The 21,793-nt window shown below is 49.3% G+C and overlaps 1 protein-coding gene and 1 pseudogene across 3 annotated transcripts in view; both read right to left on the bottom strand.

Moving 5' to 3' along the window:
- The window catches only part of USP18 (ubiquitin specific peptidase 18), a 38,952-nt gene that overhangs the window by 4,020 nt on the left and 13,139 nt on the right, over positions 1–21,793 (bottom strand). For 2 of the 3 annotated variants that reach the window (XM_074390797.1, XM_074390796.1), the window contains exons 2-8: positions 9,249–9,520; positions 7,058–7,154; positions 6,073–6,218; positions 5,341–5,420; positions 4,900–5,055; positions 3,027–3,122; positions 2,051–2,218 (exon numbers count right to left, since the gene is read on the bottom strand). In XM_074390797.1, coding sequence (XP_074246898.1) covers positions 2,051–2,218; positions 3,027–3,122; positions 4,900–5,055; positions 5,341–5,420; positions 6,073–6,218; positions 7,058–7,154; positions 9,249–9,411 — 906 coding nt within the window. In that variant the 5' untranslated portion in view covers positions 9,412–9,520. The remainder of the gene's footprint in view (positions 1–2,050; positions 2,219–3,026; positions 3,123–4,899; positions 5,056–5,340; positions 5,421–6,072; positions 6,219–7,057; positions 7,155–9,248; positions 9,521–21,793) is intronic. The other variant, XM_039462519.2, reaches the window with a different exon arrangement.
- LOC120361060 (10 kDa heat shock protein, mitochondrial pseudogene) lies at positions 20,002–20,618 on the bottom strand (annotated as a pseudogene).

The raw sequence follows: 21,793 nt of genomic DNA, 5'->3' as shown, positions 1-21,793 counted from the left end.
TGCTCAGGAGCCTGAGGCAGGAGAATTGCCTGAACCCAGGAGGCGGAGGTTGCAGTGAGCCGAGATCGCGCCATTGCACTCCAGCCTGGGTAACGAGAGCGAAACTCCGTCTCAAAAAAAAAAAAAGTCTTTGTAGGGGGAGGGGAGACAGAGGGCAAGGGCGTCACAGGCAAAGCTGAGTCACCCACACTGCAGGCCCCAGTTATCCCCTATTTCCATTTGCGGACCTTGTGTGGGACTTTATAAAACGCAGGGCAATTACCTGTACCTGAATATTAGTTTACAAGAAATAAAAGGGTTAGAGGAACACGTTGAATGACACCAGCCAGCCAGTTCTAGCATATTTAAAAAGTCTTCAACCAAATCAACTGCAAGGAAAAGAAACGCAACAGCAATCTAAAGGGAACTTAATCAAGAAAAGAGAAGAAACTTAACCAAATGCAAGTGTCGGCATTGTTTGCATCTAGATTCAAACAAGCCACGTGGATTCTAGAATCGTCAGGACGTCTGCACATTGACCAGATATTTGATGCTATCAAAGGATTACCACGTGGAGTTGGTTATGTTCTGAGTGTTTATTCTTTTTTTTTTTTTTTTTTTTTTTTTTTTGAGACGGAGTTTTGCTCTTGTTACCCAGGCTGGAGTGCAATGGCGCGATCTCGGCTCACCGCAACCTCCGCCTCCTGGGTTCAGGCAATTCTCCTGCCTCAGCCTCCTGAGTAGCTGGGATTACAGGCACGCGCCACCATGCCCAGCTAATTTTTTGTATTTTTAGTAGAGACGGGGTTTCACCATGTTGACCAGGATGGTCTCGATCTCTTGACCTCGTGATCCACCCGCCTCGGCCTCCCAAAGTGCTGGGATTACAGGCTTGAGCCACTGCGCCCGGCCAATTTTTTTTTTTTTTTTTTTTTTTGAGATGGAGTCTCACTCTGTAGCCCAGGCTGGAGTGCAGTGGCGTGATCTCCGCTCCCTGCAACCTCCGCCTCCCATGTCCCAGTTCAAGCAATTCTCTTACCTCAGCCTCCCAAATAGCTGGGATTACAGGCATGAGCCACCATGCCCAGATAATTTTTGTATTTTTTAGTAGAGATGGAGTTTCACCATGTTGACCAGTCTGGTCTTGAACTCCTGACCTCGTAATCCACCTGCGTCAGTCTCCCAAAGTGCTAGGATTACCAGCCAGCTAATTTTTTTTTTTTTAGAGATGGGGTCTCACTGTGTTGCCCAGGCAGGTCTTGAACTCCTGGGCTCAAGTGATCCTCCTGCCTCAGCCTTTCCAGGTGCTGGGATTACAGGCATGAGCCACATCACCTGGCCTTGTGTCATTTTTTTTTTTTTTTCCCCTCAGAATCTCTCAATAAGTTGTCTCAGGACAAGTGAATTTAACTTTACTCTGATTAAGTGTGTCCAGTCAACTGGCTACTTTGTGATTATCCTCAAAGTGAGCCCAGGCCATTTGAATAAGAAAGTATGGGCCGGGCGCGGTGGCTCAAGCCTGTAATCACAGCACTTTGGGAGGCCGAGGCGGGTGGATCGCGAGGTCGAAAGATCGAGACCATCCTGGTCAACAAGGTGAAACCCCCGTCTCTACTAAAAATACAAAAATGAGCTGGGCATGGTGATGCGTGCCTGTAATCCCAGCTACTCAGGAGGCTGAGGCAGGAGAATTGCCTGAACCCAGGAGGCGGAGGTTGCGGTGAGCCGAGATCGCGCCATTGCACTCCAGCCTGGGTAACAAGAGCGAAACTCCGTCTCAAAAAAAAAAAAAAAAAAAGAAAGTGTGGTTGGTTCTAAGAACCCACGGTGGCATGTTTGCCTATGCATTTCTATGTATTCCACATTATTTCCAAAGAAGCCTACTGAATTCTGGATTCCGTCCCTCAGTGCTGTGAGGCATATATACACAAATCCAATATTTAGAAAGAAGAAAGTCTTTTGAGGCTGGGCAGCCATGGGTGGCTTCTAGCAGACTGGGAGCGAGGGAAGGGAAAACAGGAAAAATGCAGCATCCGGGGAGAGGCAGGGTGGCGGAGTCAGAACGTCCCACCTGCTCGTCAGCGTCACGGAGCTCTCGCTTCGTCGGAAGCACCTGGCTCAAATCCAGGCTCTGGGGGAAGTACAGGGAGTGGCAGACCTTTCTCGTCTGTGAATTCCTGATGGAGAATCGCATGAGGTGGATGGTCAGGGTCTGGGGCAAATGGGTCAGCTTCAAGACCTGAAAAAGCAAAATCACTCTGGAGATAACGTCCACTTGGAATGGGCGTGAAAGAAATGTCAGGACCAGTGGCACGTTCATCCCAGAAAAGAGGACGCAGGGTGACGTCGGGGAGTTCAAGGCTCCCATTCGCTGAATCTGCTGAGCTCCTCCGCGAATAATGCAAAACGTGGCTATTCTGCCATCACGGGGTCCCCACAAGAGGCACAAGGGCACAGGGCTCTGCACAGGTGCCAGGACCCAGGGAGCCACAGCGTCTGCTCCAGGGAGCTCATCTCACCCTGAGGGAAATGCCCTCCGGCTGCTCTCAGGCCTTCTCCTCTGGTCCCTCTCAGTGATGCGACCTGAGAAGCCACATCCATGGCTCTAGAGATCAGAACCCCGGGATCCCAGATACGAGCCACACCCAGATTCCCTTTCTCACCCACCACGAAGTCCCCTCAGGGCCTCTGACAATTCTATCAGGAAATCCACAGGGGGCAACCCCAGACTAGTGAAGGACAGTTGACCCGTGAAGGGCATGGGGTTAGATTGTGTGGGTCCGCCGAATACACGAATTGTTTTAAATAAGTACAGTCTGCCCTCCCCCATAAGCACGAGTTCCAGATCTGCAACCAAACGCTCATCAAAAATACAACACACCAGATGCACAACCGCATAGACGAGGGACCGACGTTTCCCATACGTGGGTTCCGCAGGGCTGACTGGGGCACTTGGGTATGTGCGGATTTTGGTAAATGCAGGGGTCCTCGAACCAACCCCGTGTGTGCACCGAGGGACAGCCGAGTCTGATTCAGGGAATTAGTACCTGTTTCCCACGAGTCTTCTTCCCACAGTTGTCACAGAAGCACGTGCTCTTGCTCGATAACTCCCTGGGCTCGAAGAAGCAGTGCAGGGCATCCTCCTGCCCCACCCAAGAGAACGGGGGGAAAGGCAGCGTTGGCATCTCCCGCCTCGAGGACTGTATTCATCTGTTCTCACACTGCTATGAGGAAATAGCTGAGACTGGGTAACTTCTAAGAAAAAAGGCTTGATTGGCTCATGGCTCTGCAGGCTGACAGGAAGCATGGTGGCATCTGCTTCCGAGGAGGCCGCAGGAAGTCCCAATCATGGCGGCGCGCCAAGCAGGAGCAGGCATCTTACACGGGAGGGGCAGGTGCAAGAGATCAAGTGGGGAGCTGGGGCGCAATGGCGCCATCTCAGCTCGCTGCAACCTCCACCTCCCGGGTTCAAGCGATTTTCCTGACTCGGCCTCCCAAGCAGCTGGGACTGCAGGCCATGTCACCATGCCCGGCTAATTTTTTTGTGTGTTTTTAGTAGAGACAGCGTTTTACCATGTTGGCCAGGCTGGTCTCGAACTCCTGACCTGAGGTGTCCCGCCCGCCACAGCCTCCCGAAGTGCTGGGATTACAGGTATGAGCCACTGCGCCCAGCCTGGCTGCATACTTTTAAACAAGTGTGAGATCTTGAGAGAACTCAAGGTCTCATAAGAACTCACTGTCACAAAGATAGCACCATGGGGGATGGTGCCAAAACATGAGAAACCCTCCCCCATGACCCCATCTCCTCCCACCAGGCCCTACTGCCAACACTGGGGATTACCACTGAACACGAAATTTTTTGGGCAGCGACACAGACCCCCAATTGTATCAGGTACAGCCTCCCCACACTTTGCAGCTGAGGGGTTCAGCTTTTCTTCCCTTCATATCCCTCGTAATGCCTGGCCTGGTGTGGTCCCCTTGGCAGGATCTCAAAGGTCACCTCCTGACTAGAGGAATGAAACAGGAGGGGGCTCCTGTTAGGCGAGCAGTGTGAGGGAAGAGGAGGTGGGAGGGGAAAAGATTTTTGCCGGAACAAAGGAGAAACTGGCAGAGCCATGAAAATGAAGGAAGCAACTGCTCGGAAGCCCGTGCTAGATCCCAGAGGCAAGGCGGAGCTGGCAGCACTGTGCTATGTGCTGATATGGTTTCAGTGTTTGTCCGCCCCAAAAGCCAGCTTGAAACTGAATCCCCAGTGTGGCTGTGTGGACAGGTGGGGCCTTTGAGAGATGATTACAGGGCACGGTGGCTCACGCCTGTAATCACAAGACTTTGGGAGGCCGACGCAGGCAGATCACTTAAGTCAGGAGTTTGAGACCAGCCTGGCCAACATGGGGAAACCCTGCCCCTACTAAAAATAGAAAAATTAGCCCGGCGTCGTGGCAGGCACCTGTAATCCCAGCTACTTGGGAGACTGAGGCAGGAGAATCGCTTGAACCCGGGAGGTGGAGACTGCAGTGAGCCGAGATCACGCCACTGCACTCCAGCCCGGGTGACAGAGGAAGACTCCGTCTCCAAAAAGATAGAGGGAGGTCATTGGGTCATGAGGGCACAACCCTCATAAATGAATTAATCCACTCATGGATTAATGGGTTAATGGTTATCCCGAGAGTGGGACAGGTGGCTTCATATGAAGAGGAAGAGAGACTTGAGCTGGCACATTAGCATGCTCGGCCCCCTCACCATGTGATGCCCCGCATGGACTCGCCTCGGGACCAGCAAGCAGACCCTCACCAGGCGCAGCCCCTCCACCTTGACTTCCCGCCTCCAGAAGTGCAAGAGCGACATCACCTACTCTCAGACACTGAGTTGTGACAACAGATGATAGATTAACACATACGGGAGCAGCAAATACCGAGAGACTCTCCTTACCAACGTCTTCAGGGGCTTCGAGTCCACGTCAAAAAGAGAAAGTGGGAGGGTCAGCATGGTGCTGTTTCTGCTTCTCTCCACGGCACAGTCCAGGCAGATCAAAGAGTCCTTCATCCGGATCATGTACAGGGCCTGCAGCTTCCCCACCTGCAGGAGGGAGCAGAGAGGCCAGACACAAGTGACACCGTAAGCCAGGCCAGGCCAACTGCCAGAAGTTGGAGCCAAGAGACAGAAGCTGCAGAAACTGGAGCCGCTAATGCTCTTTGTCCTACTCACAAAGGTGACAAATAATCCCAGTAACAATATTAGGAAACTGTGATAAGCATTTTCTGTGGAATAACTCTTTCCCTCTACACGCGACAGGGACAATAGCTGAATGAGTTAAACGAGCAGCATCTTAAGCTTCCAGGCGCTCCGGTCCTAGGTTCTTACCAAGTCCACATCAGCGATCTGGTCCTTAATCAGGTTCCAGATTTTGAGGTAGAGTTGGGCAGCATCATGCTGGACAAACACTGGCCACAGAGAAAAGGAACAGCCCATTAGTGAGGTCCTCAGACGCACTTCTTATGCCCTGGTACCTAGATGCACACAAACACTCACCACTTTGTCTCTGCCTAGCCCCCCACCCCACCGAAAGGCTAAGTTGGCACTACATACGAAGCGATCAATAAACAAACAGGCCGGGCGCGGTGGCTCACGCCTGTAATCCCAGCGCTTTGGGAGGCTGAGGCGGGTGGATCACGAGGTCAAGAGATCGATACCATCCTGGTCAACATGGTGAAACCCCGTCTCTACTAAAAATACTAAAAATTAGCTGGGCATGGTGGCGCGTGCCTGTAATCCCAGGAGGCTGAGGCAGGAGAATTGCCTGAACCCAGGAGGCGGAGGTTGCGGTGAGCCGAGATCACGCCATTGCACTCCACCCTGGGTAGCAGGAGCGAAACTCCGTCTCAAAAAAAAAAAAAAAAAGCAGAAAAGGGTGCTAAGGAAATAAAATGTTCATAAATAATATCGATTCTGCACCTCCAAAAATGTATGCCTCTTACACAAATGTCTCTATCATCCGAGAGATCCAGGCTACCTAACTTGTTTCTCATCGCTTCACTGGTGTTACTTCCTCTCTAAGCTTCCCACCCACTTCGGATCAGCAGGAGGGTGTCTTACGGGGCACGTTGTACTTCTGTAGGCAATAGGCCAGCTCCAGGGGCCGCACTGCTTTCTGCCGGCTGTCCTGCATCTTCTCCAACAGCAGAAGCAGCTGGAAAGGGACACTTCTCCTCTGCTCGTCAGCTCCCCTGGGCACCGTGATCCTGCCACACAAGAATGGCCAGAAACCTCCTTACGCATAGTTCTTGAAGCTAGGTGCATGCTGGAATCACTTGGGAAAAATTTTCAATCTCCCTATCCAGGCCACTCCCATACAAATTACACCAGAATTCTGGGGGGTGGGGCCCAGTTATCAGAACGTTTCCGTTCCCCAGATTATTTCAATGTGTGGCCAAGGCTGAAAAGCACCACGTGAGTGAATCTGCCGTACAGGGGACCTTCTGGAGACGGGGATCGGCCCCTCTGCACCCTGCCCAAGATCCTGGCTCCACATCTCGGGCAAGCAGCAAAACGTCCAGCTTAAAGCTCTCCAAACTGCAGAGGCACATGCTGGGGTGGGTCCTGGGAAGAAAGGGCAGCGGGAAGTGCTGTCTGTGTGGTTTGGCAATGATTCATTTAATTACAGGCACTACTTGGTTGGGACAAAGGAGAGAGCACGGGCAGAAAAGGACACAGAGAGAGAGACAGAGAGAGAGACAGCGCATTGTGTGAGTGCGGGGGGAAAGGAGGTGTGTACTGGCCACTGACTCCTTCCCGATATCGGTCTAGTTCCAACTCTCTCTTTTAACCAAGTCAGTGGCCGTCAATCCTGGCTGGACTTTAAAATCACCCAAGGAGTGCTTTTAAAAAGTACCCATACCTGGGCCCCACCCCAGACCAACCTAAGAAGTTTTAGAAATAATGTGTAGTCCAGAATATGCAGAAACAGATCTTCCCTCTGCCCACTTTGGAGAGATCTCAAAACGTCCAAGTCACTGTGAATAACTAAACATATTGAAAATGAATTAGTACACATGCTGACCAGCCTCAAGAAGAGTTTTACCTCTTCAGTATCCTGGTGAAGTCCACATTCATTGCAAACACCTGAATTAAGGAGTTCAGGCAGCAGGTCTGTCCAATGTTGTGTAAACCAACCAGGCCTATAAGGGGAAGAGGAAAAAATGCTGAGGGCAAGCCCTGGGTAAGGAAGTTGACGAGGCTGGGCGCGGTGGCTCACACCTGTAATCCCAGCACTTTGGGAGGCCAAGGCAGGCGGATCACCTGAGGTCAGGAGTTCGAGACCAGCCTGGTCAACATGGTGAAACCCCGTCTCTACTAAAAATACAAAAATCAGCTGGGCGTCAAGGCAGGTGCCTGTAATCCCAGCTACTCGGGAGGCTGAGGCAGGACAATGGCTTGAACCTGGCAGGCGGAGGTTACAGTGAGCCAAGATCGTGCCACTGCACTCTAGACTGGGCGACACAGTAAAACTCCATCTCAAAAAAAAAAAAAAAAAAAAAAAAAAAAAGGTCCAGTAACAAGAAGTTTTTTTTTGAGACGAGTTTCACTCTTGTCGCCCAGGCTGGAGTGCAATGGCGCGATCTCGGCTCACCGCAACCTCCGCCTCCTGGGTTCAGGCAATTCTCCTGCCTCAGCCTCCTGAGTAGCTGGGATTACAGGCACGTGCCACCATGCCCAGCTAATGTTTTGTATTTTTAGTAGAGACGGGGTTTCACCATGTTGACCAGGATGGTCTCGATCTCTTGACCTCGTGATCCACCCGCCTCGGCCTCCCAAAGTGCTGGGATTACAGGCGTGAGCCACCGCGCCCGGCAGTAATAAGAAGTTTTAATAGCCCATTAGATAAAGTGAGATGTCACTAAAAATGTAAATTATTCACTGCCAAATGAGTAGAGCAAGCAGTTGTTGGGGAAGAAAAAGAAAGAAACATTAGCGAAATCATGACTGGGAATTATGGGCTCCCCTCATTCAAAGTGTTCTCAGAGCTGAGTCCACATGTGAATCTGTGGGGCTCACAGACAAGAGGAACTCCCCAGTGTGTCTCTGTCGGACTCCAGTGGAGAGGTCCCTGCCCAGTCCCCGCCAGTGGGAGGCAGGGAATCAGAAGGCAGCTGTGAGGAAGCTTCGCCTAATCCAATCTCACCCCGAGAGGCTGAAAGGCAGAAGGAACTTACAAGAACAGGAGAAAAACAAAAGACAACATTTCTCTGAACCCTGGCAGCCAACCTCCCCTCTTCCAACCCAACCTTAGGCTCCGCAGACCCCACAAGGTGGGCAATTTAAGAGAGAGGAAGTACCATTAATCTCAGACTTCTTGGGGAAAGGGCTTTGGCTTATGACATAGGGCAATAAAAAAGTAGAAATTTGGGGCTGCAGATGAACACAGATTTCGGCTTCCAGTACCAAGGTACATCAGCACTCAAGCAAGGCGGGAACTAATGAACTGCCACTCGGCGCCCAGCACTGGCCGAAAGCAGCTTCCACAGAGGACCCCATTTAATCCTCCCAACAACCCAGGTGCTTGCTACGATCATTATCCCCATTTTGTTTTTGTTTTTTAGAGATAGTGTTTCACCATAGTCCAGGCTGTATCCCTGTCTAAAAGATACAGAAATTCAGGCCCAAGAAAGCAGGTGCCATCAGCCACGAAGCTCTGCTGCTTCAGAGCGCAGGGGGTGAGGCAAACATTGACATGCAGTCAGGGCCGAGCGCGGTGGCTCACGCCTGTAACCCAAGCACTTTGGAGGCCAAGGCGGGCGGATCACCTGAGGTCGGGAGTTCAAGACCAGCCTGACCAACATGGTGAAACCCCATCTTAAAAAATAATAATAATAAGGGCCGGGCGCGGTGGCTCAAGCCTGTAATCCCAGCATTTGGGAGGCCGAGGTGGGTGGATCATGAGGTCAAGAGATCGAGACCATCCTGGTCAACATGGTGAAACCCCGTCTCTACTAAAAAGTACAAAAAACATTAGCTGGGCATGGTGGCACGTGCCTGTAATCCCAGCTACTCAGGAGGCTGAGGCAGGAGAATTGCTTGAACCCAGGAGGCGGAGGTTGCGGTGAGCCGAGATCGCGCCATTGCAACTCCAGCCTGGGTAACGAGTGAAAACTCCGTCTCCAAAAAAAAAAAAAATAAATAATAATAATAATAATAGTAATAATAAATAAATAAATAAATAAATAAATAAAGACATGCAGTCCAGAAGAGGAGAACGGGAGGGGTCTAATCACCATGATGGTATTCCCAGGCCCCAGGACGTTCTCCGGGCTGTTTTCCCTTCCTCTTCATGTTGCTGTCTGCTTCCTTCTTTCCAACAGGATCTGCTGGGGACCGCGGAGACTCAGCCAGGTTTGACTGACAGCTGTGTCCCAGGAGCCCAAACACCTTGCCCATTCGTGATCACCGCAAAACCCCAGGCCGCAGCTGCCGGGCCGATGTTCAGGACAGCAGCACCTCACTTCCAGCAAGAGCTCCTGGGAGGGAGCCAGGCACAATGGGATCGCTGCGAAAACACAATGCGAGTAGGTAAGGACTGGAGAAGGGGCAATGTATATGCCTTCATGTAATCCGTTCTGATGCTGAAGAGCCAGGTCTTAGCGGGAGGTAACTGTCTAGGCTGGAAGTGACAGCGAGTCTACACATCCGCTACCCTGGGTCGCACGCCTTCCCATTCATGCTTCCTCAGAACGGACTGCCAAACCCTCACCCGGAACGCCCTCTTGGAGAAGGACAGGGAAGCCCGCACAGGACTTTGCAGCCCAGGCTCAGGCCCACTTCAGGAAAAGCCAGCACTGAGCAGCAACTCAGCCCCTGATGCCAGGCTGGCACCCCCAGAGGAAGCCTCTCCACCCGCCCCACACCGGCTCGGCAGGACAGACTTGTGTTCGGGCCGCATCACTGCGTCCAGCTGCGGTAGTCACAGGCCACAGAGAAACCTCAGCTCCAGGCAGGCGGTACAGGCACTGGGCTGGTCTCACGGCAGTGGACTCTGGGTGTGACCCAGTATTGTGTCAGCCTCAGTGGCCATAGGGTTACCCGAGTACCCCTCCCCCAACCCCAGCACGGCAGCATGAAGAGAGACACTGTTTGCTTGGGGGAAGAAGAGGTTAAGTGGAGGACTCTGCCTGGGAACCCACACTAGGTTCACTACAATAATATCCAGTGCTGGGCAGAGCCCCAGCTCCCTGACACTAGACCAGTACCCACAGGCAGATCTCACCCCACCCCAGTGCCAGATGAGAACACGCACCCCGGTGACAGGGACTTGGGATCTGGCCCACATCACCACCTCCCAGCTACAGTGACTTTGGGTGCTGAATAAGCCTCAGCAGCAGCAGGCGAGCTATGGCAGTGCCGTGCGGGTCTCAGCAGCCATGGCCTTCAGGCGTGACCCGGGCTGTGTCCGTCTCAGAGACCAGAGAATTCCAACCGCAGTGATCCCGGACTTAGGGCACGCCCTGGCACTACAAGAGCTGAGGCAGTCATGGGCTTAGGGTCCTGAGCCATCAGCCTCTCCTTAATCTCGGATAGGTTTACTGATGAAAGAAGAGCCCAGACAGAGCCGGATGATGAAGACTGCCTTCAGTCGCTATGTCACTGCACGGACACTGGCACACGGCCCTAAGAATCGAGATCAGTCAGAGAAACGCAACATGGCTAAATGAACAAATCAGAGTTCCAGTGACTAATCCCAGAGATTCAGAGCGGAGGCCTGGCATGGTGGCTCACACCTGTAATCCCAGCACTTTGGAAGGCCAAGGCGGGAGGATCAAGGCCAGGAGTTCAAGATCAGCCTAGGCAACGTAGTAAGATCCCATCTCTTAAAAAAAAAAAAAAAAAAAAAAAAAAGGCTGGGCGCCGTGGCTCAAGTCTGTAATCCCAGTACTTTGGGAGGCCGAGGCGGGTGGATCACAAGGTCAAGAGATCGAGACCATCCTGGTCAACATGGTGAAACCCCGTCTCTACTAAAAACACAAAAAATTAGCCGGGCATGGTGGCGCGTGCCTGTAATCCCAGCTACTCAGGAGGCTGAGGCAGGAGAATTGCCTGAACCCAGGAGGCGGAGGTTGCGGTGAGCCGAGATCGCGCCATTGCACTCCCGCCTGGGTAACAAGAGCGAAACTCCGTCTCAAAAAAAAAAAAAAAAAAAAAAAAACCTAGAAAAAGCTGTATCATCTGATCCAGTAATCCCACTGCTGAATATATATGCAAAGGAAAGGGAATCAGTATGTTGAAGACATATCTGCGCTCTCGTGTTTATTGTGGCCCCGCTCATAATAGCTGACATATGGAATCAGCCTTAGTGTCTATCAAAAGCCGAATGGATAAAAAAAACGTGGACTATATATATACAATGGAATGTGATTTAGCCACTGAAAGAGAATGAAATTCTGTCACTCACATCGACACGGATGAGCCTGGAGAACATGACGTTAAGTGAAATAACCCAGGCGCAGAAGGATAAATGCCACGTGTTCACACTCCCATGTGAAAACTAAAAAAGCTTATCTCCTAGAAACAGAGACTAGAAAGCCAGCCAGTGACTTACACCCGTAATCCCAGCACTTCGTTTAGCTGAGACAAGAAGACAGCTTGAAGCTGGGAGTTCAAGACCGATTTAGGCAACACAGCAAGACCCTGTTTCTAAAAATAAACATAAAATTAGTCTGGCATAGAGGCATGTACCCATAGTTCCAGCAACTTGGGAGACTGAGCCATGAGAATCAGTTGAGCCCAGGAGTTTGAGGCCACAGTGAGTTATGATCGTGCCACAGCACTCCAGCCTGGAAACAGAGTAAGACCCTCTCTTTTTTTTTTTTCCTTTTTTGAAACGGAGTTTCACTCTTTTTGCCCAGGCTGGAGTGCAATGGTGTGATCTCAGCTCACTGCAACCTCCACCTCCCGGGTTCAAGCAATTGTCCTGCCTCAGCCTCCTGTGTAGCTGGGACTATAGGCGCACGCCACCATGCCCAGCTAATTGTGTATTTTTAGTAGTGACGGGGTTTCGCCAAGTTGTCGAGGCTGGTCTTGAACTACTGACCGCAAGTGATCCACTCACATCAGCCTCCCAAAGTGCTGGGATTACAGGCATGAGCCACCACTCCCAGCCTGACCCTGTCTCTTAAAAAAGCATTCATCGTGACCGGCCTGGCCAACATGGTGAAACCCTGTCTCTACTAAAAACACGAAAAATGAGCCAGGCATGGTGTCGGGCACCTGTAGTCCCAGCTAGTTGGGAGACTGAGGCAGGAGAATTGCTTGAATCCAGGAGGAGGAGCTTGCAGTGATCCAGTATCAGGCCACTGCACTCCAGCTTCGTAGAGAGAGGGAGAGAGACTCTGTCTAAAAAAAAAAAAAAAAATCAAAAGACCAACAAAACAAAAAGTTGGTTTTTTGAACAGATAAACAAAATTGAAAACTCTTTAGTTAAACTAAGAAGAGAAAAAGACTCAAATAAATGAAATCAGAGTCAAAAAGGAGACATTACAACTGTTACCACAGAGGTACAAAGAATTATTAGAGGCCCAGGCGTGGTGGCTCATGCCTGTTATCCCAACACTTTGGGAGGCCAAGGTGGGTGGATCACCTGAGGTCAGGAGTTCAAGACCAGCCAGGCCAACATGGTGAAACCCCATCTTTACTAAAAATCCAGAAATTAGCTGGGCATGGTGGCACACACCCGTAATCCCAGCTACTTGGGAGGCTGAGGCAGGAGAATTACAGTGCTAGAACTCAGGAGGCAGAGGTTGCACTGAGCCGAGATAGCACCATTGCACTTGTCGCCCAGGCTGGGGTGCAATGGCGTGATCTTGGCTCAGTGCAACCTCTGCCTCCCAGGTTCCAGCGATTCTCCTGCCTCAGCCTGCCAAGTAGCTAGAATTACAGGTGCCTGCCTCCATGAGCAGCTAATTTTTGCACTTTTAGTAGAGATGGGGTTTTACCACGTTGGCCAGGCTGGTCTCGAACTCCTGACTTCAGATGATCCACCCGCCTTGGCCTCTCAAAGTGCTGGGATTATAGGTGTGAGCCACCTCGCCCGGCCGATTTGGCTGTTACATAATGTATGCATGCATCAAAGGATCACTCTCTACACTAGAAAGATGTGCAATTATTATGTATCTATTAAAAACAACAAGAATTTTCGTCATTTACATACTCCTAGGAAAGGGCTGTAAAATAATACAACTGTTTGGGAAACTATTTGCCATTGTCTTAATAAGTTGTACATTCACTCCATTTCAACTCAAAACATCCAGGAGAGATTCTTGTGCAGGTCCTGGAGACCTTTATAACAACGTGCATAGCAGCCCCGTCTGTGATAGGAAAAACGTGCAAAGAACTCAGGTGCTGAACCGGATGGGCAGAGCACTGGTGACTCAGCCGTAAGACACTCACGCAATGGTGAGGCTGGGCAGTCACTCAGCAGGGAAAATCGGGTAAGGACAGCACACGTCAGGACATGGTGAGTCTCGGAAACAATGCTGACTCAAAAAAGCAATTCTCCAAAGACAATAGATAGCATTATTTCTTTTTACAGATTCAAACTCAAGGGAATGGAACATGATGTTGTATATGCATCAATATATGTGTGTAAGATAAAACGCCTTAAATAGATCATGAAAATCGCAAAGCCAGGCAATTTTCTCTAAGGGGAAGGCGGAGGATGAGGCGGACGGCTCATCACCGCAAGGAATGTTCTAGTTTGGAGGTGAAGGAGTTTCATAAGTGTTTGTGCTATTATTAATCAATTCGTGAATGAATTGGACCTTGGAATCAAGGCCAGTGGTCTGAGGAAAAGAGCCATGGTCCCGAGGGAACCATTCTGACTGCACAGGGCACAGGCAGAGCCAATGTGATAGGTAATACATCTGAATCACAAAGCACTTCACAATTTTCCCCCAGCAACACTCGTTTTGATTGACCCTTAAAAGGCAAAAGACCCTTCCCAGAGCTCAAACAGGTGCGTCTTCTAGTGAGAACCGCAAAAGCCAAGCCAGGTTTCGGTATTGCAGACATCGCCCTCTAGTGAAATATATGAGGAATATCCAGGTAGAAATACGCTGAAGAAAGCCACCCCGGGTGTACCAAGTATATTAAAATGAGCACGCATTAAACAGCAAACAATAAAAGACGTAACATGAAAACCACAAGTCACATGGATAGATCCATGTTCCCATCTCTGGATGGGCCACCTACCACATACATTCTAAACACTGTATAGAGACAAATTTTTGAGATAAAAGCATGAAAGCCCCAAAGTGTGGCTTCGACATCATTATTCAGCAAGATCTGCTCTGTGGCTTCAGCGCTGGCCTCCGCCTTTGAAAGGCCAATTACAAACAAAACGCTCACTCATGGTCATTCCTTCGATGTCTGCACTTGCAAATGGTCAAGTGATCACTTTGGTCACCACTGCATCTAACCAGCAGAGCAGAGGGAGGTCACTTGAATTAAGTGTTAATTTTGAGCATCCAGTAGCAAATATTCTACACACACCTTAGGAAATCTCCTATGTTTTATATTTTGAGGTATAAAAGCATAATTTTTACTGCAAAAGTATGAAGCTGCAATAATGAATGGTTTAGGTCAATAATGTTACATCTAAGACGTTTAAGAGATTTAAAAAGAAGAAATTGAAAACTTACGTGTATATAAAAGACAATAAATTTGCTAAATAGCTTAGGAAGAATATTCTATTCTTTTTGAGTTAACAACTATCAATTAAATTTAAAAAACAAGGCAGAATAACAAGATAATATCAATTCTTTGTTTTGTAAAATTCTTTGGTACATTCATATTCATCACATTAAATAATCTTTTCAGAACTGCATTTGAGTTTTAATCATTCAATTACAATTAAGCCATGAGTCTTCCAAGAAAAACAATCTTATTTTGCAAAATCTTCACATCTTGTGAAGATGAACTAAAAGCAGAATGTTAACTTTACCACATCAAATTATCGTTAAGATAGAAAAATTCCAAACGTATACACTACAAAATTGACAATAAATGATCAGTTTGCCAGACGTGGTGGCTCACGCCTGTAATCCCAGCACTTTGGGAGGCCGAGGCGGGTGGATCACGAGGTCAAGAGATCGAGACCATCCTGGTCAATATGGTGAAACCCTGTCTCTACTAAAAATACAAAAATTAGCTGGGCATGGTGGCGCAAGCCTGTAGTCCCAGCTACTCGGGAGGCTGAGGCAGGAGAATTGCCTGAACCCAGGAGGCGGAAGTTGCGGTGAGCTGAGATCGCGCCATTGCACTCCAGCCTGGGTAACAAGAGCGAAACTCCGTCTCAAAAAAAAAAAAAAAAAAAAGGGCTGCCCTGCACCAGGCACATCCCCCAGGGAGTGTTCTGGCCAGCCCCTCCACCCCCAAACCCCCTCCCCTGCCTTTTTTACACTTGCGCAGCAGGAAGAGATAAGCAAGATGGAGTATCTCAGGCTAAGGAACCTGCCCGCCTGTGCACTAGAAAGGGTGGGGCAGGACGGTCAGAAATTCACACTTTCTGTAAATGAAGCACCCCTCCCCGCCAGCTTGTCTACAAAAACACCTGCATCTCACTGTAAAAAGGCAACGCATCCTTCTGGGGCCCCTCTCTGCTTCGGAGAGCTTTCTTCCTCTCGCTTACTAACTTCTGCTCTAACGCCCCCTTTGGAGAGTCCCTGTCCTTGATTTCCTTGGCCGTAGACCAAGAACTTCGGGTGACACCTCAGACAACGAGGTCAGTTTCACTGGAAGCTGCAGGTTGACATTCCCAGGCGATCCACATGCACGTGCAAGACTGAGACGCTGGCCACAGACTCCAAGTACTGAAGCAGCTCTGGGGACCCAGAGCTGAGGGTAACACAAAAGGTTTTTGTTTTTCATTATTTCTCTTTCTTTCACAAACAGGTGTGAGGCAGGAAAGTTTTAATGCAGATCAATTACGTTCCATTTATTTAATGAGCCTATATGCAGTTAGTCTCCCTAAAGGTGCACGGTATCCTGGTTGTTTTGTTTCCATTTAAGGAAATCACTGGTGAAAACCTCACGCTGCTTCCTTTGTGTCGCTATACGAGGTGAAAATCTCCTGGTCCAGGGTTAGTGGCAGCGGCCGGCTTTTCACGTGATGCCCAGTGCCCACGCCTCCCGCACACTGCACTGGCACAGCCATCTCAGCCTGCACCACAACCTCAACCACAGCTGCAGTGGGCAGTTGGCACTTCTCCTGGCCCCTTCTTTTGGTAGCAGGCTCACCTTTTCTTTTCAAAAACCTCCTCCGTTTTCAAGCCACGAGGACTGGGTAGGGCTCACCCATGACCCATTTCCTGGCTCAAAGGGTGGTCCTGTGACCCGGGACTTGGCCTATTAACGATTAACGGCCGTAGCAGCTGTTTCGGCAATGGGCCTGTGACCCCATCAGGGCCACTTGTCATCAGCCCCTAGACTTCCTACCTAGGGTTTTAAGCTGGATGAACACCAATCGGACCATCTTTTCTATTGCAGGAAGAAAACGTATCAGGCAAAGAAAAAAGCAAGTGAAAGCACACAGAGCCAGGAGACAGAGAAGGAGACAGAATCCCGAGGCCACCAGCCTAAGCCTCAGCCCCAGCCAGGCCTCAAGCCGCCTGCCTGCCTGCCAAGCCTCTTCACTCAAGAGTCCTCTGCCCTGTTGCTACAAGCAGTTTGGAAAGGGTTCCTATCATCTGCAGCTACAAGAATACTGGCAAACACAGATTCTCCTTCTAGGACTGTACCTGAAGGAAATGATCAGAGGTGCACACAAAGTCCTAGGTAAGGGACTGTTTCCAAAATTCGCTTTTATGGCAACCTATTCTATTCATGTGTTTTACAAACAAAGGAAAATAGAATGTTGATAAGAAAAATTACAGCAGTCAGGAGTATTTGCTGAAATCATCTAGCCCCATATATTAAAACATCGATTCTTTTAAAGATCCGTTTCTCCAAGTCATTAACGGTAGGTGTGAGAGTGACATTAGCAAGACATAAGAATACTCCAGGCAGGGGCCTGTAATTCCAACACTTTGGGAGGCCAAGGTAGGAGGACTGCTTGAGTCCAGGAGTTCGAGACCAACTTGGGCAAAATAGCAAGACTCCATCTCTACAAAAAAAAACTTAAAAATGAGCTGGGTGTGGTGATGTATGCCTGTAGGCCTAGTTTCTCAGGAGACTGAGGTGGGAGGATCACTTCAGCTTAAGAGAGCAAGGATGCAGTGAGGCCATGCTGATGCCACTGCAGTGCAGCCTGGGTGACAGAGTGAGACGCTGTTCCAAAAAAAAAAAAAAAGAAACGTCGAATACTGTAGCTCCACTTCCCACCACAGAAATCTAACTAGCAACTATCTACAGATGGGAATACTCTCAAGAATATCCCAGAACACAGGAGGAATGTTGCCCAGGCCGGAAGGAGTGCAATGGTGCCATCTCAGCTCACTGCCACCTCCGCCTCCTGGGTTCAAGTGATTCTCCTGCCTCAGCCTCCCAAGTAGTCAGGATTACAGGCACCAGCACCACACCCAGCTAATTTTTTGTATTTTTAGTAGAGATGGGTTTACACCATGTTGGCCAGGCTGGTCTTGAACTCCTGACCTCAGGTGATCCACCCACCTTGGCCTCCCAAAGTGCTAGGATTACAGGTGTGAGCCACCGGGCCCAGATTGACTTTTGACAAAGGCATGAAGAACACACCCTGGGGAAAGAACAGTCTATTCAATCAGTGCTGCTGGGAAAAGTGGCTATTCCGATGCAGAAAATAGAATTATTCCCTTATCTTACACCGTGCCCCCAAATCAACCCAAAATGGATCAAAGACTTAAACATTAGGCCTGACACTGCAAAATTACCATAAGAAAGCATAGAGAAAAAAGCTCCATGACACTGATCTGGGCAATGGTTTTTTGGGGATGTCCCCACAAACACAGGCAGCAAAAGCAAAAATAGACAAATAGGATGGTCTCAAAAACTAAAAAGCTTCTGTACAGCAAACGGAACAAGTAACAAAGAGACAACCCCCATTATAAGAAAAAAAACTCTGCAAACCATACGGGGCTAATATCCAAAATATACGAGGAACTCAAACAGCGGCAAAAGAGCAAAGAAGCTCGGGAGCCCAGAGCTGAGCAGGGGCAACGTGAGTCTTTAGGAAAACGCAGATTAAAACCGCAGTGAGATACCACCTCCCTCTCATCAGAACAGGTCTTATGAAAAAGACGGAAGGTGAGTGTTGGCCAGGATGTGGACAAAGGAAACCCGAGCACAGGGCCAGCGTACAGCACAGCCGCCGCAGAAAACGGCACGCAGGTTCCTCAAAACACGACACAGGACTACCGTATGAGCCAGCAATCCCACTTCTGGGAATATATCCAAGGGAGCTGAAATCAGGGATATCTGTCCTCCCAGGTTCACTGCAGCCTCATCACAGTAGCCACGAGGCGGAATCTGCCTCAGTCGGTCGGGCGAAGATGAATGCATACAGAAAAGGCAGTGCACAGACACAGTGGCGTACTATTCAGTCTTAAAAAGAGCAAAACTCGGCCGGGCGCGGTGGCTCAAGCCTGTAATCCCAGCACTTTGGGAGGCCGAGGCGGGTGGATCACGAGGTCAAGAGATCGAGACCATCCTGGTCAACATGGTGAAACCCTGTCTCTACTAAAAACACAAAAAAATAGCTGGGCATGGTGGCACGTGCCTGTAATCCCAGCTACTCAGGAGGCTGAGGCAGGAGAATTGCCTGAACCCAGGGGCCGGAGGTTGCGGTGAGCCGAGATCGCGCCATTGCACTCCAGCCTGGGTAACAAGAGCGAAACTCCGTCTCAAAAAAAAAAAAAAAAAAAAAAAAAACTCGGCTGGGCACAGTGGCTCACATGTGTAATCCCAGCACTCTGGGAGGCCAAGATGGGTGGATCACCTGAGTTCGAGACCAACCTGACCAACATGGTGAAACCCCATCTCTACTAAAAAAAAAAAAAAAAAAAAAATACAAAATTAGCCAGGTGTGGTGGCACGTGCCTGTAATCCCAGCTACTCCGGAGGCTGAGGCAGGAATTGCTTGAACCTGGGAGGTGGAGGTTGCGGTGAGCCGGGATTGCACCATTGTACTCCAGCCTGGGCAACAAGAGCGAAACTCCGTCTCAAAAAACAAACAAACAGGGCCGGGCGCGGTGGCTCAGGCCTGTAATCCCAGCACTTTGGGAGGCCGAGGCGGGTGGATCACAAGGTCGAGAGATCGAGACCATCCTGGTCAACATGGTGAAACCCCGTGTCTGCTAAAATCCCAGCTTGTAATCCCAGCTACTCAGGAGGCTGAGGCAGGAGAATTGCCTGAACCCAGGAGGCGGAGGTTGCGGTGAGCCGGGATTGCACCATTGTACTCCAGCCTGGGCAACAAGAGCGAAACTCCGTCTCAAAAAACAAACAAACAAACAAAAACACTCTGTCACTGGGAATGACACACATAAATCTAAAGGACATAGTGCTAAGTGAAATACAAATACTACATAATCTCACATGGATGTGGAATCTTTTAAAAGTTGAATTTGGGCTGGGCGTCTTCACTCATGCTGGTAATCCCAGCACTTTGGGAAGCCGAGGCAGGTGGATCAAGACCAGCCGGGACAACATGGTGAAACCCCATCTCCGCTAAAATTACAAATATTAGCTGGGCATGATGGCAGGTGCCTGTAATCCCAGCGACTCGGGAGGCTGAGGCAGGAGAATGGCTTGAACCCGGGAGACATAGGTTGCGGTGAGCCGAGATTGCACCACTGCACTGAAGCCTGGGCAACAGAGTGAGGCGAATTAAAAGAAAAAAAAGCTGAATTCATATTAGTAGAAATTAGCAGAATGATGGTTACCAGAGTGGGAGATAACAGAACGATGTCATGGAAACTTCCTCGTCAAAACGTACAAAGTTTCAGCCAAACAGGAAAAATACGTTTTGAGGTCTGCTGCACAGCAGGGGACTATAGACCATAATAATTTTTTTTTGTTTGTTTATATATTTTTATTTGGAAATGTTTATATCAGTACAAGGAAACAATTTTGGAAACACTAAATGTCATCAGTTATCATTAGTTTATTATAAAAGAGAGATATGGAAATTATTTACATGATGAAAGATTTCAGAACTTCAGTGGAATGGGCAGCTTCACATTGATGCCATTTCAATAGTGACTTATTTCAGTCTACGTACTTTCCAAGAATGTCACCATCTCTAAATAGGAAATAATCCTTGTCATCTAGAACTACTTTGGTGCCTCCATATTCTGGGAGAAGAACTTTATCTCCAACTTTCACGCTAACTGGTTGAATCTCTCCACCCTTTCCTTTAGAACCCGATCCGACAGCGACTCCTGTTGCTTGCAATACTTTTCCTTGAGATTTTTCTGGAAGCATAATGCCTCCTTTGGTTACAGTTTCAGCAGCACTCCTTTCAACCAATACTCGGTCAAAGAGTGGGAGAAACTTTCTAAACGCCTGTCCTGCCATGACTCCCTCAGCCTCAGACTCGTACTCTGCTCTGGCGCACCGCAGCAAAGAGAGACCCACGATACGGCCCTCTCAACACGTGAAAAGCGACCATAATAATTAATATTTCAAAATAACTAAGAGAGGAAATTTCAGGTGTATCACCATAAAGAATGCCAAGTGAGTGAGGTGGCAGGTATGCTCATGAGCTTGACTTGATCACTCCGTATTGTACTGCTAAGTTAAATTTGGTCTAAAACTGCCTCCACAATTCAAATTAGTGCCAAACTGGAAACAGCTCTGAAGTCCAGCCACAGAAGAGCAGATGAGCAAATTCTGGTACATCTGTACAACAGAACACTAAGCAGCAATAGGTAACAACATGGTAACACCAAGGACCGGCCGGGTGCGGTGGCTCAAGCCTGTAATCCCAGCACTTTGGGAGGCCGAGGCAGGCAGATCACGAGGTCGAGAGATCGAGACCATCCTGGTCAACATGGTGAAACCCCGTCTCTACTAAAAATACAAAACAATTAGCTGGGCATGGTGGCGTGTGCCTGTAATCCCAGCTACTCAGGAGGCTGAGGCAGGAGAATTGCCTGAACCCAGGAGGCGGAGGTTGTGGTGAGCCGAGATCGCGCCACTGCACTCCAGCCTGGGTAACAAGAGCGAAACTCTGTCTCAAAAAAAAAAAAAAACAACAAAAACAAAAAACAAAAAAAAAATTCGCTACAAAGGAGTACCTACTGCATGATTCCCTCTATAGGAGATTCTAGAAGAGGCAAAACTAGCTTGTAATGACAGGGGGCAGATCGGGGTTGCCTGGGGCTGGGTGCGGGAACTGCTGGCAGAGGGGCACGGGGAGTTCCAGGCTATGGGGATGTTCTGTGTCACCACTGTGGAGGCGTTCATGAGGTCCAGCTGAAAACTCAGCCAGCTGGACGTTTCAAATGGGTGTATTTTCTTGAATGTAAGTTTTTCTCCATAAAGTTGACTTTGGTTATTTTTGAGATGGAGTCTCGATTTGTCGCCCAGGCTGGAGCGCAGTGGCACAATCTCGGCTCACTGCAACCTTTGCCTCCTGGGTTCAAGTGATTCTCCTGCCTCAGGTGGAATACAGGTATGCACCCCCGTGCCTGGCTAATCTTTGTATATTTTAGTAAAGACAGGGTTTTGCCGTGTTGGCCAGGCTGGCCTCCAACTTCTGACCTCAAGCGATCCACCGTCTCACCCTCCCAAAGTGCAGGGACTACAGGTGTGAGCCACCACGCCCAGCCTATAAAGTTGATTTTAAAACAAGACA

The sequence above is a fragment of the Saimiri boliviensis genome, chromosome 21 (genome assembly GCF_048565385.1).
Source record: "Saimiri boliviensis isolate mSaiBol1 chromosome 21, mSaiBol1.pri, whole genome shotgun sequence".
Classification (NCBI taxonomy): Eukaryota; Metazoa; Chordata; class Mammalia; order Primates; family Cebidae; genus Saimiri; species Saimiri boliviensis.
The sequence above is the reverse complement of the archived record's forward strand: the minus strand, read 5'-3'. Positions and strand labels throughout refer to the sequence as shown.